The sequence below is a fragment of the Plasmopara halstedii genome (genome assembly GCF_900000015.1).
Source record: "Plasmopara halstedii genome assembly, contig: Scaffold_2935, whole genome shotgun sequence".
In the NCBI taxonomy this organism is placed as follows: domain Eukaryota; phylum Oomycota; class Peronosporomycetes; order Peronosporales; family Peronosporaceae; genus Plasmopara; species Plasmopara halstedii.
In genome coordinates this window covers 71,561-90,276 of record NW_020189840.1, presented here as the reverse complement: position 1 = coordinate 90,276, position 18,716 = coordinate 71,561, and the positions used below count along the sequence as shown (strand labels likewise).

At 43.7% G+C, this 18,716-nt stretch overlaps 5 protein-coding genes across 5 annotated transcripts; 4 read left to right on the top strand and 1 right to left on the bottom strand.

Annotated features, from left to right (window-relative positions):
* Positions 1-398: 398 nt before the first annotated feature.
* Positions 399-705, top strand: PHALS_06094 (uncharacterized protein; the record flags this gene model as incomplete). Its single annotated transcript, XM_024719322.1, has 2 exons — positions 399-567; positions 641-705. The coding sequence occupies 2 exons, from the start codon at positions 399-401 to the stop codon at positions 703-705; spliced, it is 234 nt and encodes a 77-aa protein (XP_024584633.1).
* A 10,020-nt stretch (positions 706-10,725) lies between these two features.
* On the top strand, positions 10,726-11,987 carry PHALS_15142 (uncharacterized protein). The gene has a single exon (XM_036407200.1). The coding sequence runs from the start codon at positions 10,819-10,821 to the stop codon at positions 11,134-11,136; it is 318 nt and encodes a 105-aa protein (XP_036263446.1). The 5' UTR covers positions 10,726-10,818; the 3' UTR covers positions 11,137-11,987.
* A 3-nt stretch (positions 11,988-11,990) lies between these two features.
* On the top strand, positions 11,991-12,542 carry PHALS_06093 (uncharacterized protein; the record flags this gene model as incomplete). Its single annotated transcript, XM_024719320.1, has 1 exon — positions 11,991-12,542. One exon carries the CDS (start codon positions 11,991-11,993, stop codon positions 12,540-12,542), a length of 552 nt encoding a protein of 183 aa, XP_024584631.1.
* Positions 12,543-13,862: 1,320 nt separating this feature from the next.
* Positions 13,863-14,711, top strand: PHALS_06092 (uncharacterized protein; the record flags this gene model as incomplete). The annotated part of the gene is made up of 1 exon (XM_024719319.1): positions 13,863-14,711. One exon carries the CDS (start codon positions 13,863-13,865, stop codon positions 14,709-14,711), a length of 849 nt encoding a protein of 282 aa, XP_024584630.1.
* A 1,241-nt stretch (positions 14,712-15,952) lies between these two features.
* On the bottom strand, positions 15,953-17,302 carry PHALS_06091 (acyltransferase family; the record flags this gene model as incomplete). The annotated part of the gene is made up of 1 exon (XM_024719318.1): positions 15,953-17,302. The coding sequence occupies one exon, from the start codon at positions 17,300-17,302 to the stop codon at positions 15,953-15,955; it is 1,350 nt and encodes a 449-aa protein (XP_024584629.1).
* Between the last annotated feature and the right edge of the window lie 1,414 nt (positions 17,303-18,716).

Below are 18,716 nucleotides of genomic sequence, written 5' to 3'. Positions count from 1 at the left end.
TTTTCGGACACGCGCAGTAATAGACACCAGCTTATATTTTCGGACAGAGGAAGTACATTTATAATTGTAAAAATAAGTATGAATTGACAGCTTTACAACTGTCTGGACAAAGTAACACACTCGCTGCAAAAGTCCGCTACTTACCGTTCAGCAAAGTAATAACTTTATGAGTCCATGTGGCAGTGTTGCGTAGCCACACCGACATAGACTGTCTAAAGTTAACAAACAGAGTTAAAACAGGTAGCGTGTGGAGCTTGAATATTCAATTTTGTGATTACTGGATATGCAATCAGCTATGTGCTCTCTCAATCAGAGTACGCCAGAACGCAATACGCTTGTGATCATCTTCCTGTTCTATAAACTCGATTATCATTGGCAAGGTTATGGTCAATGCAAGGATGCGAAGAGCAGATGAATACCCAAATGCTTCCATCTTTGTCTTCTTGCCTTGCTTAGTGTTAATGCAAAATCAATTTGCACTGGAACGCACGACGCAGGCGACATCAAAGTTAAGCAAATCGCCACCACGATTGTTTATACTTGCCTTGCAGTTTGCCGATTATATAAGTGCGAAACACATAAGATCTTGATTTTAGCTACCTAAAGAAGCGTTTAATTGAAACTTACAAAGGCGTAATAGGAGCTTGTCTCTTAGCGTTGATGAATATCATTATGATTGATGGTACACAGCTCGCTTTGCAATAAGACCTTCCGCTGTTTGACAATCAAGTGAGCTAATAGTGTCTTGGATTCGAACATGAAGGAGATACGGGTTTCTATAGTATTTGCTGCATTTCCGTAGCGATAGTTGGAGTATATACCAAGCTACAATGATAATGGTTTTATTGTACCGAGCGCGCAACCAAGTCCTAATGATTTAGATTCTGTATGGGTTGGTATGTTTACAGCAGTGGTTAAAGCTGTGTCACTAATTTGAACAAAAGGAATCAAAGATAAAATAATTTAGATAAAATAAGAAAACTGTTTTATGGTGGTCGGTATAGAAATACACAGATGATCGAGTGATTTATCCTTTCATATATGGACCAATTGTAGTTGGCTTCTGCGTATCAATTCATCATGTCCTGACCCATACCCATAACACTAAACACTTGATGTAAGAGGTCCATTTTTCTTAAACATAAAGTGTCAATTCTGCTACAGCGTGGAGCCGGGAAACATCAGCAATCGGTCACTATAGATACCGATCACCCACCACTTTAAACCACTATGTGGAGGTGTGAACATCCACACTTCAACACTAAGTCACTGATTAAATGATGAATAGCTGTCACAGCATTGTCTCACTAAGCTCAATGAGCTAAGGCCAGCACCATAGTCACTTTATGCAAGTGATTCGGGAACGCGTGTAACGAATTAGGTCTGACCCTCAGATTGTGATTAATCCATTGTGGGCAAGTTTGGTCTAATGCCAGGCTCCTTAAACAAATTTTGCCAAAAATATGCTGTATGAACAGATCTCAATCCAAAATGGTTACCTGAAAGTAATGCTGTCGGACGAATCTGTCTAGGATAGTTTGACGGTTTCTTATCGATTACGATTCTGCAACAGCGAAATGAGCTTTTTATACGATTCGTAAGGAGCACCATGTCGATATTACCAGACGCATCTAATGGAAGAAATTGTGAGTTTCGGTCATAATTGCCTATGTATTTGTACATCTTGGGTCACTAGTGCAGATTACTCGCTGAGCCGTACATCACTTATCATATAGCCGTCCACTCAGGGGAACGTCATGTGACCGATATGATTTATTATGTCTTTGAGGATCTCATCATAATGTTCAAAAACACTGTGAGCTCACAAGTCATGAAACAACGAACAGCTGTACCTCCGCGCTTGTAACTGCTTGTACATAGCTATGTCTCCTCTCGTAACTCCATGTGTAACAAGCTTTTAGTACTGCAACACCAATTGCGTCTCACTCGCACCCCGTCCAGACGACATTGCTGCTGTGTAAGTCAGCATTGTGATGATATATTTCAGACGATGCACCAACCCAACCAGGAGTTCCGCATCACCTCACAGGTGTACTCTGCCGGATGGAACTTGGTTGTAATCCTCCGCAAGCGATGGACCGACTACATTGCTGTCTGTGACGACTCACAATTTGGACAGATTGTAAAGCCGCATACATTTGATATAATATGCTGCGATATTTGATAGCTATGCTAGCAAAAAAGATTATCATTTATTTTTCATATCCATCTCAAATTCCACATAATGCATTACATGAGGCCAGATGCCGAGACTTCTCCTTCAAGAAGTATCATTCCGTTCTATTGTACCAAAACATGATCAGTATATTTACTGTCGTCATGGTGTGCATCTGAGCTGAGGTAAATAATGTAATGGTTACGTCTCCAATAAATAAGTAGATATTATGTTGCAAAGACCACGCGTTACAATTAACTACGCTGGATAAGGATTACTAGAAACCTCTGATATGAAGCTTGTAACAAAAAAATTCCTTGCCCTATGACGATTGAGTAAAACTTTACTCGCCGCGGTAATTCTGATAAACCAGGGCAAACGCTCGCAGAATCTTTTGCTTAAGCACACGTCATGTTGGGAATGCTTTGTAATTTGAAATACCACACGTGTATCCAATTCTTATGCGATCTCCTTGCTAGCACGACACGATGACCTCATTTTGGAGTAGGGCCCCGTTTATGACCATTCCAAACGCTTATGTCCAGAATAGAACATTTCTAATTAGAAATGGTAAAAGTCAGTTGGACCTGTACTGGCATCCAATTAAGTCTTCTTACGGAGATGACTCGTCGTAGCTTTGGGTATCTCCAGGCGATTTGTGACTACCTTCAGACGAGTTGTGTTTTTTTTCGGGTCTTGGACCGCCAAATGACAAATTTTCCTAAAAAGGAGATAATCATGCGTGTGTTGTACATCAAGTTAGGTGGGACATTCATGTTCTATCATACAGAAAGGTTAATCCTAGAATTTTTGTCTTGTTAATTCTTGGTCGTCGAGTTGGCGATCAGTACAACAAAATTACCATATATCTCTCTCATTTGCTAGCATTCAGCTCGTAGCGTATGTGATAGCAAACGCACAGAAGACTGGTTTATATATTGTTTGAGTTGCTGTGCCAGGATCATCTTCGATGTCAAATACTCTAAATTTGTTTAAATTAGATTTATGTTTACTTAAGTGAATTCCTATACTTGTTTCTAATGAATACGATAATGAGATCAAATTAGCCTTGCAGGAGGCAAGCAGCCCACCTGTCCCATATATATCTCTTTTGAGGCACCATTACCACGTTCTTATACCTCAAATATTTATCATAAAACTTTGCCACGGCAATGTTCAGCTTTACTTTAGGTCAAAGTGATAATAGATCAATGTGTATATATTCGATAACTGTATACATACCGCAATACATCTGGCCTCAATTCTTTTTGTGGTTAATCTCTGACCACGTATCTTTCCAGACGGGCATCCATATCTCATATTTGTGGTTGAATATTGTCACTAAGCTGTCGATGTTTGCAAAATCCGGTTTTTGCGCAAAATACTAGCACAGCAGAGTAAATGAACTCTCCAAACCTATATTTTTTAAACCCGACAAGGAGTTGGCGTTTGTCAGTTCAGTCACAACGTATCTTTACGATTGTGTTCTTAAAGCATACAAAAAATACTATTTGAAAACATTGATGAGATTTATATCGTATACAAACACGCCATTGTTGGCCATCGAGGTATGAGAAATTCGACGACCTAGAGTGGAGTTGCTGGACCCTACTCTCAACTATACGTACTTACACCAATTATGAATGGGCATATTATTGACGTGTGTCTGACCTTGTGGTGCTCACAATTTCTGTCTTTATGATACACTTAATTCAACGCAAAATCTTTGACTCGTAGATCTTGCGTTTATGATGGCTTCAATTATCATCCCCAGAAGGTAAAAATTAGACATTTTTAAGGACTTAATCCCGTTAAGTTGGTCGGATTACACTTGATATATCCTTTTTCGTCAATAATTCAAACTTACAACTCATTATGTAATGCTAGCAGTACAATGCCCGACGGACCTCTTTAAGGAGCACCATGACTCCACTCTTCTACCTGATATACACTAACATGGAATATCGTTACGTCTTAATGCAACGGCCAACTTGTAATGTATACGTGTACAGCGGGGCTGCCGTAGCAGATTGCTTAGAGGAAGCTAAGCTAAGGTCACCGACCTTACGTTCTTTCCAAAAACCAGTAGGATTGTAGCAGATCGCAATCCGCTAATTCCAAGAACTAAAACCCTTTACCAAAGCAAACAAATACTTCTGCTCAAATCGAAACTGAATTTAATTGTTTTAGTTGCGTTAGAGCTGCCAATATCTGAAACACTAGGTTTTTCTAATTAATATAGTAATGCCTGATTTGTGTAGTAGAACCTAATTTATATAGTAACATGCATTATTACTGGCAATCCTGCCACGTGGTGGCTTCTTGGTAAGATGTAGCTACACCACTGTGTGATTACGCTAACTTGTGTAATCCACACCTATGTATGGTCGCAATAATTTGTGCGACCCGCCCTTTCATATGAGGGTAGGTGTAACCCCCTTTCCAACGTGCATCGTCACAGAGTATAAATTCAATTACAAAGAGGGTAATCATAGGCGTAAACTTACACTTATCATCTAAACATCAAATTCTTATGATCTAAAGATACTAGTCTCGAGGCACACGCGTTAAGCATTATAAGCCCGGATCGTGCAAAGTATGAAATATTGAGGACGACACCATTCCTGATGAGCGGTACTTACAGCCTGCTAGTTTCGAAATAACTTGTAGCCATTGAAGTCAAAACCTCTAGCGTTTCTATTGCGATCAAGTTTAACGAGATAAGTATCCAGTATCTTAAGTGTCTAACCTTTTACTTTGAGAACCATTGTATTCAATTAACACTGTTCATTCGTTCGATATTGTATTCACTTTTGTAAAATTGTAAATATTGAAGCATCGGTATTTCCAAAATGATAAGACTCCGGAAAAACGATGTCCTTGTGCTCATGTGAGGCTAGCTGCACGTCAAACAACAAAGACAGACTATCCTTGAAAATGCAAAACGGATATATTTAGTATCAAGCTAATAAAATTCTAAAATAATGTCCTTTAGAAATAGCAGAGCTAACTTAGGGCTTAGTGACAGTGCATGCTCTTGGTCAATCTCAAGGTAGAGCTTATAAATTTCACCGTCTCACATTTGCTTACGCAGACTCGTCCAGTCGAATTCTCATCTGTGCATAATACACGGTAGCCTCGTCGCAAAGCGTTTCCGGCTTAACTACTTGCTACGAGCCCGTGTCTCCAAATGTTTTTTACTCACTGTGAAGAGACATTTGAAACGCGTGATCGAGCAGAGATAATCTAGATCGCGTAATATCTTACTGCTTGCCAAGAGAGTTGAACAATGATGCACTTTTTAGTGCGGACATAGAGCGTGTTGGCCACCATGACCTTAAAAAACTTGGTAGAGATACTTAACAGTCAAGTCAAAGGAAAATCAGCCCGGCTATAGAGAATTGTGGCATCAGAAAGAACGTCTGCGCCAGTGAGCACAAGAGTCTAAAGAACTGTGTGATCAGGTCATTTAGAGTCACAAAGACTTAAAATAGATCACGCGATGTCACAAGCCACCCCCAAAGCATTCCACTTGCGGTTTTATCGCTATGATTGAGATTTTGGTTACCCGGATTCTGATATCATCATACTCAAATATAACATCTAACATCACACCTCTTCTATCAATTAGGGTCTGACACCGTTTAGCTTATTACATACACATCATAGTCGCCATATATCGTTCGGTTTCAAACACAGAAAGCTGGCGACAAGTCCGCATTTTCAATTCCAACGCCATAATCTCGGCAAATAAAGTGTCCAGCAGCTCTATTCTCTCAAACTTGCCGAAGCCTCTACCTGGTTGGGTTTGAGAAGGTGCGTTTTTTGACATAGCGTCTGTGTACATCATGAGCCTTGATACATCAAATCATTTGAATCCATTAAACCCAGGCGCATTTTCGTTGCCCGCGTAACTCCTTAAGAACATTCTTTTCTACATCAGAGGACACTGTGTAATGTCTTCGTAAGCGAATTTCAGCTTCTATGCCACCACTCGATCTACCTCACCGGTCCTTAGCTTGACCAACAACTGAGTGATACCCAATTGTCACTTGGCTCATTATCGCTGAATCGTTCATCGATGTTTACAGCTGGATGAAAACTTTTCTCACGCAAAAATGTCGTGAATGCAATGGAGTCCAGTGACATTCTCCGTGCAAATGTTGATAATCTCTCACACTGGGTTATCGAGACCTGGAGTTAGATTTCTGAACCACCCCTTTGAGTTCGACGCGGTCAATTAAAAGCCACGTCTTGTGTTGCCTCAGAGTTAAACTGTTCGTTCTCTTGGGCTAATGCGGAGCACCAAACCCGCATAATTCGGCGTCTTGGCGGTCTCATTGGGCAGGCTCGTCTCCACTGTTGATCAAAGATCCCTGTCTTGGCGCTTTCATGTCCACGACACAGTGTTTTCTACACGCCCTTATGCCTTCTTCCACAGCTTGTCTACGTGGCTTTTCATGACACGTCCGCGTTTCTAACAGCTCAAGAAGTATGACACCCACATGGAAGATCCTTTTAGTCTGCGCGAATTTTAGTGATAGCTCATTACCTACAACTTGGTGTGGTACTTGATTGGAGCATTACTTGACCGTACCAAAGGCGTTTTTATATTCTTGACAGGTCTAGGGGGTACTTCATCGTAATTTAGAATAATATTTTACACTTTCAAACGCCTTTTCTCCCTCATTGACAACTCTATCTCTTAATAAATTATTTACCCACTTGCAAACGTGCCGATTCTACGAACAGCACTGAGCCGGTATCGTTACGAGTGACCATCCATGAGAACGTCCGACATCCTGAAGTCCAGACACGACATTTTAAAATTGTGTCACCAATTAAGCTCTCTGAGACTGCCCGTCTCCATAATTCTCTCTTTTCGCAGTGGGGCTGCCGTATCTCTTTGCTTAGAGGAAACTTACTTAAAATCACCGACCTTCGATCTATACTAGAGCCAGTACGAATGTATCGAATCGCAATCCGCTACCTCCAAGAGTACCCAGAACTTTAACCAAGGCAAATGGACTCTTCCGCTCGAAATTGAAACTGTATTTATTTGCTTATTTGCAGCAGAGCCACCTTTATCTAAAAAGTTAGGGTTTCCTAGTTAAGTAATATAACCTCATTAATATGCATAACTACTATCAGTCCCGCCACGTAGTGCCTTCTCGTTACGGTGCAGCCTCGCCAAGGTGTCAATACACCGAGTTGAGTAATCCACATTTGTGCGGTCATACCATCTTGTGTGACCCACCCCTATATACAGGGTACGTGTAACCACCAATACACTCTCCTCCATCAACATTGTTAAGACCCAAAATTCACATTTCACTGTCGCCTCGTACGAGGCCCGCGTATCTGAGACACCGTTACACCCAAGGAATATGTACGCGAATTCTCTGCTCAGACATCCCCGTGTCTATGACACAAAATGTCTTTCAGCCTCAGCCTCGCAGGTTCCAAGGGAGTCCGCGGGCAGAGCCCTTCTCCTTCTCCTGTACGAGGTGCAACTCCGGACTGTACGTCCGCGGCTTCAAGGCATCTCATGCCCTCGGCAACCGGGCGCCACACACCGCGCCCGCCACGGGCGACGGATTTTCTCGTCGAGGATTCGAAGGAAGACGACTTAGAGTCGAATACTCCTTTCTCAGGATAGGTAGAAGAGGAGGGCGAGGTGTTCCACCGGCGCGACCTGTTGGAGCCTTGCGTACACCGTGTCCGTTTTTGACCTCTCAATCTTCGGGGTAAGTGGTATTATGACTAATCGTTTTGACGAGGCACAGGAGCAGCAGTTGGAGGCTACCCACAGGGCGGCTCTCATGCGCTCGTCTCCACATTCGGCTTAGACTTTCATGTGGAATACGGCTTCCGCTCGGCGGATCCCGCTACTGAAGCGAAAGGCGCGAACACTCGATCGTTAGGCATCTACGTAGTCGGACCCTCGGCCACTACGCAAGCTGAGCTTGACCAGCCAAAAGCTCTCCGAGCTCGCTTCTTGGTACCTCAAGAAATCCAAATGGATAGGTACAGCACTCAACTTCGCGTTGAAAGAGGATGCACTCCTGTACCCGCAACGCAAAACTATTTCTGTGGTGCTCACCCCTGGCAAAACTGCTGCAGAGGAGGGGAACAATCATAACGCTCCTGCGAGCTCTGCGGATTATCACACTGGGGATTCTACAACCACAGCAGCTCAGGGCCATAGCTTGAGCTCAGCTCATGGACCTACGGCTTCTCGGGCTTCTGCCGAGAAGAGCGGTGGGTGAGACGACTCGGAGCGTCATGATCATTAGCATCTACGACGTCTGATAGTCTTGCCGAAGTGGCACCTCAAACTCCCACAAATTCTCGGAATTTGGGTATCTTCGCCACTTCACAAGCTATTGGGTTCGATCCTATCGACAACAACAACCCACAAGGCATTTCACTTTATTGTAGACGCCACTATTTTAGTCGAAAAGAGTCTGCGGCGGACGATGACGACTTGGTCGATCGCCGTCTGGTGACTCGCGATGCTATTTGAGATTCGGAGAAAATAGTTCGTCGACATTGGCACTCCGCCAAGCATCTTGCCGAGGTTGTATACCGCTGTGCGGAGAACCTCGAGAGCCTGGAACACTTTGTGCACCGACTGCCTCGCGTTGAGGATTATCGTGCTTTGTCGAAGTGGCTCCTAGTCGTTGTGCAGACAAATACGTCACTTCGTGCGACGGCGGAGCGCCTGGCGCCGTTGGAAACGGAGATCGTTGCACTTTGTGCCCAGACCCAGTTGCTGGTTTGGCTTCTGGGTGGCCCAGCACTTTTGGAAGTAGAAGCGCTATTAGCGCAAAAACTGGACTGGGACGGTCAATGTGCCGGATATCGGAGTATCCAAGTTTTCGAACACCGAAGATGTATCGGTCAAGAGTCCCGAGCATGGCTCGCGGGCTGAACGTAGAGTGACACGGAACCCACTGAGCACTGCTGAAGTATCACAGCAGTTGCAGCATGCCAAGAGTGGCGTGGTCGGCCAAGGGCCGAGACATCGAGGGCGAGGTCCTAGTGATGCACGTAGAGTGGCACGTAATCCACTAAGCTCTGCTCGCGTTACGTAGCAGTTGCTGGATGCCAAGAGTGGTATGGTCGGACGAGGTCGAGCCGTCGAGGGCGAGGCCCCAGTGTTTCGCGTGGAGTGGCACGTGATCTCCTGAGCACTGCCCACGGTTCGAAGCAGTTGCTTTATGCAATGCGTGACATGGCCGACGAGGTCCAAGACATCTTGGGCAAGGTTTTTCTGATGTGCATGGAGTGGTACGTCATCCACTGTGGAGTTAGCAGCTCTTCGTCGGATGTTGTTAATAACATGAAGGCTTCGATGAAGTAGGGAGTGGGGACACTGAACGACACCGAGTGCGTGTTCCCACTGGTCTCGACGAGACGTAAAATCTCTATAGAGAGGAAACGGCGATGCCGTATGTTATCTGCAAGACGCAGGGCGTCAACCCCGACCCAGGGTGTGTCTACCGTAGAAGATAGCGGACAGATATACACCCTTATAGACGGTATGACGGGAGAGCAAGACGGCAACGTCACCCTCGTGGCTATTTTCGCAATGAATACTCTTCTTGAGCTGAACGAGATGTTTGGCGATGCCTCGAAGACAGGGATCTAGCCGAGGTGGTAATTATACGACCGATCTGAGAGATGTCGCTTCAGGGCGAAGCTGTTCTGGAGGACACCAAGAGGGTGCTGATCGCACGAAGTGGATCGTCGACCCTGATGAATCCGTTGGATCCGTACTACCCTTTATTAAAGGAATTTCAAGACGTCGTCCGCAAAGACTCGTCGTCCGTCCTACCTCCGGACCGTCGTCTGCGTCATGAGATTGACATGGTTCTGGGAGCCAAGTAATGTATCACACGCCAATGCCCCCTGCCCAAGGAGCAGTGTGACGTTATTGAATTTTTTTTCCGTGCGGAGCACGACGCAGGAATGGTGCGTGAGAGCAAATCTCCTCGTTCGACACCCAAGTTTTGTGTCCGGAAGCCGGACGGCAAATGGCGTGGAGGGCACCTTGGGCCTTAAAGAGTCGAATCACACCCGGGTCTAAGGTATACAGGCCTTAAGTCGCCCTTCTTACGTCATACTGTTCGAACACTTGTCCGAGTTTACCCTACTCGGCAGGCGATGATACCACCAGGCCTTCCGGAAAATCAGCCCGAAGATTCTTGTCATTTTTAGAGCGGATTTATACTAAGATTCTTTCAGACGGATGAAATCGCTTCGACAATAACATGGCGTGGCTTGATGCTTAAGCGTAACTATCGGTAATTTTGGGTGAAGCAAGTGCTGCACAACATCTTGCATGAGGAAGTGTAGATACATATATAGACTTTCAGCGAACAACCATACACGACTTCGGAACCTTTGGTAGATTAGAGGGTTGTATACTAGCTGTGTCGAACAAATCCTGCAATATTTGATGTTTGCAAATAACTAAGGTTCCTATCGCTGTTAGCAAGAGAAGCTATATGAACTACCAATCTCGTAGTATTTCGACATTGAATGCGACAATTCACTAGGGTGTATGCCATATACTGGCGCACTCCTCTCTGTATCCCCACACTCAACCTTCCTGACTTCGCGACGTGCAATATGCGATGTGTAAGAAACTGTCGCGACTTAGCCTTCCACTCTGGGCAGGTCTTGAAAAATTTCATAAAGTTCTAATTTCAAAATTTGAGTCTCAATTCAATTTTCCTGTAGATACCGCAATACTGGCACATCGTGGCGTTAACAGGAAGAAAGAGCGAGTCCGACGCGCGATTTCCACTTGCTTCCGCGGGTGCGTCAAGCACATCAGATCCACTCTCTCGAAAACTGACGATAAAAGAAAATTTTATCTGCATGTCAAGCAGGTAACTAGAGTACGCTGTGTGTATAATCTTAGGTCTTTCACTGTTGGTACTGCAAGATAGCCAGACAAGAAATTCCGATGTTTTGCTCTGCTGCGCATAGTCGAGACATACGCTTCTCACTTAATTCGCCAACATCGAGTCTACACAGCTCAGCTTCGCTAGTATCCTGATTGCAACTTCGCATAGCAGCAACCGCTTACGTGTGTTGGCCTACGTCGTTTCAATCTCCACGAAAAACACGTTCTATTATACTTACCGATATGATCTGCAAGTATTTGATTCACTTGAACGGCTCTATGCTGTCAATTGTAGCTCCAAGTTAAGTGCTGGTAATGATGCCAAATGGCGGCACGCACAAACTGGCTTTATTACTTCCAAATTAGTGTTTATCGTCACGGATGAGGACATCTGCACAAATGGAAAGCCTCATGATTGCACACATCTCTTTGTAAACTTTACCTGTTCGTGAAGAACAGCAGAGCCGTAAAGTATTAAGACACTTGGCTTCATTGCTGAGCCCAGGAGCAAATGGAGCTTCTTACAAATTGTTTGGACTCCAAACTTCAGGCCAGTTCGGGGGCGTAACCGGTGCAGCTTCGATACAAATTTGAAGACAGTTGCGAGAAGCCGGGAATCGAGAACGTCATCTACATACGTAGCGGGCAGCCGTAGCCAGCAATTACAAGACTTGGGTTTCGTTTAACAGACCGAAAGGCCGGAGAGCTCTAGGTCGTAAGTTTTCTACGTGTCGCCGGTTCTAAGTTCGTGCACTTCACAGGTTGGTACTTGCACTCGACTACACATTGTATTGACTAAACTGCAATAGTCGTTCCTTCTATCAAGCAGCTAACAGCTCACAACTGTTTCTCTTGCAGTATTTAAAGATTTTCCTGAGGCCCTAGTGTTCGTGACAGATGTTTAGAGCGCTCATTCGCTGCATTCGCAAGTTCCTGAGTCGCATCAAGCCAAGGTCTTATCAGCAGCGCAGGACAGAGAATGGCGCCAATATCGACATTGAGGAGGCGTTAGCGGAGCAGATAGAGCTTCAAAGGCGCAGTGGCCGCGCGTTGTCCTCTACAGCCAGTATTGCTGCTGCTCTACGCCAGCGACCGCGCAACAGCATTCCAGTTTTTTCAACACAGTTAGGCTCTAATGAACAGCGCGAACCTTCAGATCCAGCAATGAAAACGTCTGATCAAGAGATGCTGAGCCTTACTCCAGAAAATGATAGACATTCAGACAAGAAGCTTGAGTCCACGGCAACAACGAAGTCGCCAGTCGTAAACAAGCGGGTACATTCCAGTTGTGGCTCCTCGTTCGTCAAAATCTCAGAGTCTGTACCCACTGAAGATGCAGAGCCAGAGCACGAGGCGGAGACAAAAAACAGAGAAAAGGCAATGGAGCAGCAGTCAGAGATCAATCCACGTCGTTCTTCAATCTTCGACATGCGGTCAGAGTGGATTTGATAGCTTGCTGCGAAGGGAAGTATATTTTAGAGAGGGCGTAATAGTAGAATAGAATGGAGTATCAGGCTGACATTTTTACTATGGCAATGTCAAATAGCATAGGCAGATCTAACGATAAAACATAATGAGGCCATGTTTCTTATTCATACAGAAAGTAAAAAAACTTACTCTTGACATTAGCTCCACACTCTATATATGATATCATCAACACGAGCAGCGTTGGCTGCAACGTGATCAGCGTTGCTCAATGCAGCATTTCAAGGATCTGACAACAGAGACCAACGTGAGTTATGTAAACTGCCGCAAAAGCATGCTTATAAGTTATCCAAGAGCCAGACTTGTTTATGGTGATAAATGTTCTATATGTAGATCTCACTCAAATCTTGTGTATACGTTTGAATCTTGATCTTCTTTTGTGACTCGAAATTTAAAAAATTATAATGCAATAGCACTACTGGATCTAACAATGTATCTATCGCCTGGCTGCTTGGGCTTAGAGGTTGCTAGCCTCTAGGGAATCACAAGCGGGCTGTTCATGACAAAACGTGTTTTCTGCAAAAAGACCGATTCCAATTTTATGTGAGCCTATTATTTACTTATTAACGCAATGGACGACGTTTCGTTAGCGGTAGCAGCGACAACTAGGTAAGCCTTCTGATAACCTGAACGACCTTGTGCAGCGGACAATTGTAGGCCCTGCGCTTTAATTCGTCACTTGCAAGTGAGATCGATTCTTACTAGTAATTTACGAAGTGCTGATCGTTGATACTCGACAGCACAATAGTCAGCTTTACAAGTTGTAGCATGGTTTTAGATTACAGTATCTTCCCGCAACAAAAAAAGGATTTAGATCGATATGCGAGCTTGCTGTAAATTGCGTGGACGAAGAGTGATCAGGGCGGTAATTGTCAGCACTAGTCCAAAAAAACGCATGACATTGAGTTGCAGAGTATATGAATTTATAAGCATTTCCGTTTATTACTTCTTCACGACTAGAACACTCTGGCAGATGAATGTTGCTTTTTAGAGATTATCGAACCAATAGTCGTTGTATATAATATAAGGCTGGCAGCTCGAATACGAGGTGGTAATTAGAAGCAGCGATGAGGTACGCCAAGAACGCGTTATTCAACAGAACCTTGCAATCATGGTATCTGCGGTATATTTGGCAAAAACAGTATTTCTGCGGTATAGATACTGGTAGGAAACCAGTAGCTATACCGCAAAAATACTGTTTTTGGCGGGAATCGAGCTTTTCATTTTTGGCGCTCGTTTTCAAAGCAAAGTGCGTGTTCAATTCATAAGCTCAACACCACAGCCATGTTGGATCATCTTTTGCCGCTAATTTATCGCGAGCATGCTGTATTTAAAAACGCTGACAAGGAAAACTATGGCTATATTATTCGTCGGCGTTCAAGGTCTGTTTCTCCGTCAGCCTCCACTGTGTCACAAACTGCTATACGCCCTCAAAGGCGCAGTAGCTCTTGCACTAAAATGAAGAACAATGTCGCTTCAACTCGTCGTTCAAAGCGCCTACGCGAAGCCTCTGATGCAAAAGATGATAGAGAACAGTGTACCAAGAAGCGGGCGATTGCACCCCCAACGACCGAGCCTATAACTAGCAGTAGTCTCAAGCGTCGACGTGAAGCCTCCGACGACGGTAACAAAGTGCCAACATGTGCTAAGAAACACAGGATTGCAGTTGAAAAAAAGGAATATAATACACGCAAGCGCAGTCTGAAGCGACGACGAGAAACTTCTAATGATAGTGAAGTGCAAGGATGCCCTCAAAAGCACAAGGTTGAGCTTAGTGCTCTCGATGGTAAGGAACCAAAGAATGAATCAAATGAGTTGATAGACAAAGACGCACCAATTGACAAGCAGGTTGATGAGGGTCAAGAACGAGAGAAAACGACGTTCAAGACGCCTGTGAAAAAGCCCCAGGAAGTCACAATATCTGCCAAAAAGGCGACCAAAAAAGTAATCAAAGTAAAAAAGGTCAGAGAGGTCACGAAAGCAGTCAAAGATGCAAAGAGTACGCCTAAGCGATTGCCACTGCAAGATATTACTCATCTCTACGTTAATGGTCACACTCGCTCGATCGAGGACCAGCGACGCGAATCTTCAGTGGCTGGACTCACGACTTCCGTATCAATTCGATTCTTTTAGGTGTCGTATGGATCACTTGCTCTTATATCCGAATCATGATGTCTCTAACCCTCTACTGATCAACTGCAGACAGGATGCGAGGTCACAAGCTCAGCCCAGTGTGTCTATTTCATGTTTTGTGGTCCTTAGCGTCCTCAAGCAAGCCTGTAATTTTTGCCTTATTTAGCGTCTCACCCGCGCCCCAATAATGAAGTGGAAAACTGGTGTTTTCATGATTCAAGATTTTCTTCTAGCGTTCTACGCTGAAAACGTAGTCTTGTCGACTCTTTATGCACCTCATTACGTGTGAGAGAGTGATCAAGACTATCAAGATGAACTCAAATATCGTTGGCTTTTCACAAATGTCAAGGCAGGACTACTATTGATTGAGCCGCTATTTCACGAATGGCATCGGCTACTCCTCCTTCTTACACGGTGCACATCCTTGCTGCACCTCATTACGTGCGCTATAGCCCTTTTGCTTATTCGAAGGAATTGTGTCAACGTTGCGCCTCATTGCGCGCGCGTCAAGACCACTTGTTGAGTGAATTCTTCTGTACATACTGCTTCTATTGCCCTGCCATTGAAATAACCAAGGAGCACCCCATTGCGTGCAAGCTTGGGAGGGTTGTAGATGTTGTCGTCAAGTCTTTGTGGTGAAGGTGTGTGTACATCAACTGAAAGTGCACCTCATTACGTGCGTTCAATTGTTGTACTCACTACTAGACCCAAGGATTGGCATGTGGATTGAAAGCCTATGCTATGCCGTATCGCTGTTTCTGAAAGACTTCGCTTTTCGATGATTTGGAGACTATTTGAAGCGCTCACGCTTGAAATGACCTTATGATATTTTAGTTCATACCCTTGCCAACGTGGAGAATGCAAGGCAACAATAACCGAGTCGCTAAAATCAGGTAAGCAGCCCAAGCTAATCGTATCACATTGGGGAATATGAATTATGAGCTTTGTTTTTGATACTAATCTATGATCGATCTCAATGGGATAATGTTTGGAGAATAAGAATAATAAATAAAGATTGTAGAAACATCTGAGATTTGTCTAAGTATATTAGTTAAAGCTAAGTTCTCATACTCCGTCCTCTACATTTCAGACGTAACCATGACCCTCTCACAACCATTGACAACTTGTCAAAGCAATGAACTGCGCTAAATCTCAGGCGCAATTAATAAATTGCTGAATATTTATTGTATTTGTACAGCAACACGCGTAACTGAGATTTAAAACCATCCTATACTACACATTCACACCGGTGGAGTCTCCTTGCAATTGAGATCGTTTCGAAGCGAGATTGAAATCTGTTTTGACCATCCACTCCAAATATCGTTCATGCTTCTCGATCCCTTTGCTTCCTGTTCATTTAAAATTTTCGTAATACGCTGAGCAAATTTTTGCGACGGGTATTCGACTAAATAATACGTCACCGTTGCGAGCAATCCAAGCACTCCAAAGCGCGAGAAAAGACGACAATAGTAGTCGCCTTGATGACTCAAAGTTTTATTGTACACAACGAAACCGTGCAGCAAGTAAACAGAAAAGCTAATTTTTCCCCAATAGCGTAGAAAACTCCATTCGAGAATCGACGAAAGCGGCGATGGTAGTAACATTTCACAAACGATTATAATTGTTAAAAGCACGCTCACAAAATGAAAACCAGGCGTCTGTGGTGCAACATTTTCATGGACCCAGACGAAGAAGAGACCATGGAATGCTACACTTAAAAATACAGCAAATGCCGTATAATTGATCAATCGAAGCAAAACCTTGTGATAAAATCGAAACTCAAATCCACTAGCTATTATCCACATGTTGAGCTTGACGTAAATCGTTGCAGCCATTGATCCAGCAAGAAATGTTGGAATATGTGGAAGGAGCTTCGAGTGACTTGTACGATACTCGCTCCAGCCCTGAGTGATGACCCAATAATATGCAGGTAGAAATGGTAGCCACCAATACTTGTGCAACATAAGTGTGCCAAGAACAAACACCGGGATTATAAAGTAGTAGGAGATTTCAAGGGGTAGCGTCCAAAAGACAAAATACCGATGTTCAAAATCGAAAGTGAGTGTCTTGAACAAGTCAAATGTCTTATCACTTTTCTTAAGAAAGTAGTGTGTACGATTTCCATCGTCCATAAACCACAATGTAATGCACGTAAAAGCAAATAGTGGATACACACGGAAGAAGCGCTTAGAAAAGTAGTCGATTAGCATATACCCCCATTTCAGCAATCCCGCTCCTTCATTAAGTAAACGCACGCTTTTGTTTATGAAAAGCCACGTGAGGAGGAACGATGACAACACAAAAAAGGTGTCCACCGCAGTAGCACCAATATTTATACCCTGTATATACTCGTGCGAGTGCTGTGCAACAACTAGCAAAGCGGCAAGCCCACGTAATCCATCGAGAAACAAGGCTTTAGTGGGTGGAGGGGCGGGTGTCGCCGTCATTTTGGGCTCCGTAAGCTTGGTCTGATTGTTCTTGTCGTGCTCATTCTCGATTAGGAGGGGCTGGTCTTCGAGCGGAGTCTGTACATTTAAACTTACATTAGTCTCTTGCTCGATTGTTCGATTCTTCGCTTGGCTGTCGAGCATGTTGCGAGTGATCTAAGAGTGAGCTGCGCCGAATGAGAGAGGGAAATAAACGTATCACATAGCGGGATAGAGCTAGAGAGTACCGGTACACTAGTGTATTTGTCCATCCATGATCGCCACCATTTGATGATAAAATCATGTTAAGGGCTATCACTTTCTATTAAATAAACCACGTATATTTGTGTGAAGAAAAACATGTGATGTGCGACAATTTTTAAGGTTGCATTCTCTTAATACATTTCCTGCTATGCTCGTAATTTCAGCGTCCTATTATGCTTTTATTATTTAGTGCTATTGTGCGATAATGCGACTTCGGCTTTTTGGAGACGTATAAACCATGTGAGCATTTTTGTGTTCTGTGATTAATTTGCATGGTCGTCAATGGAACTGTAATCTTGTGCAATTACTCAATACTAATTTTGTACAATTGTATTTTGCACATTTTTGTTTTTGCTTGATACAGTATTGCTGAATACAATCGCACAATTGTATTCAATACAATACTGTAGAAGAGGTCTGAAGCACGTCAGAAAAAGAGTCAGTTTAGCATAAAAAATAGTAAATCTCATAGTAAAAGCCAAAATAGCATTAAATCAAAATGATGTTCTCGTGATGTGCCCAGCATTTTGCACAATAAATCTCTGCTTCTTCGATCAACCCCATCAGATAACACGCACTGACCAGGAGAGCTTTAAGAAAATATAAAAATCTGCTGTTTCAAGAGTACATATATTTGGAATTGATTTTATAAAATTAATAGATTTTTACTCATTCTCATAAAATATCTCTATCTTTTTTCTAAAGGCCCCCTTTCAGTTCTGTCGTATCCGGAGTGGAAGTACTTATCAGGTTACAAGACTAAACGCCTATTGACTATGATAAAAAAGGCGCTTCACATCTTGCGTAAGTCAACGGCCCGCTGAAAACGAGCAACACGCTGTGAGACGTGTCAGTTGACCAAATCCTCTAATATATGTTACATTTGGTACATTCCAGTACCGACTACTTCCATGATGATAAAGGTGAATAGGTTGTCCTCGGATCAACAGGGAGGAATATTCGTTCCTACCAGTGGGAGTGTAGTGAAGTTGCGAGCTTTGATCGGATATCACGCGGTCTCCGATATGCTCCAATTGGATCAAGAAGCGATAGCGCAACGCTTAGCAAATTTGCTGCGCATGAGCAAGGATTATTGGGATTTCTGTCGCAATACAGACCAAAGTCGGTTCCGTCGCCTCCCCCACACGTGGTGATTACGTGTAAGGGGTTACACGTACCCTATTATGAAAGGGTGGGTCACACAAGATGGTGTGACCGTACAACGGTGGTGATTACAAAAGTCGGTGTGATCAAATAATGGCTACACCGTAACAAGAAGCCACTAAGTGGCAGGACTGCTAGTAGTTATTAATAT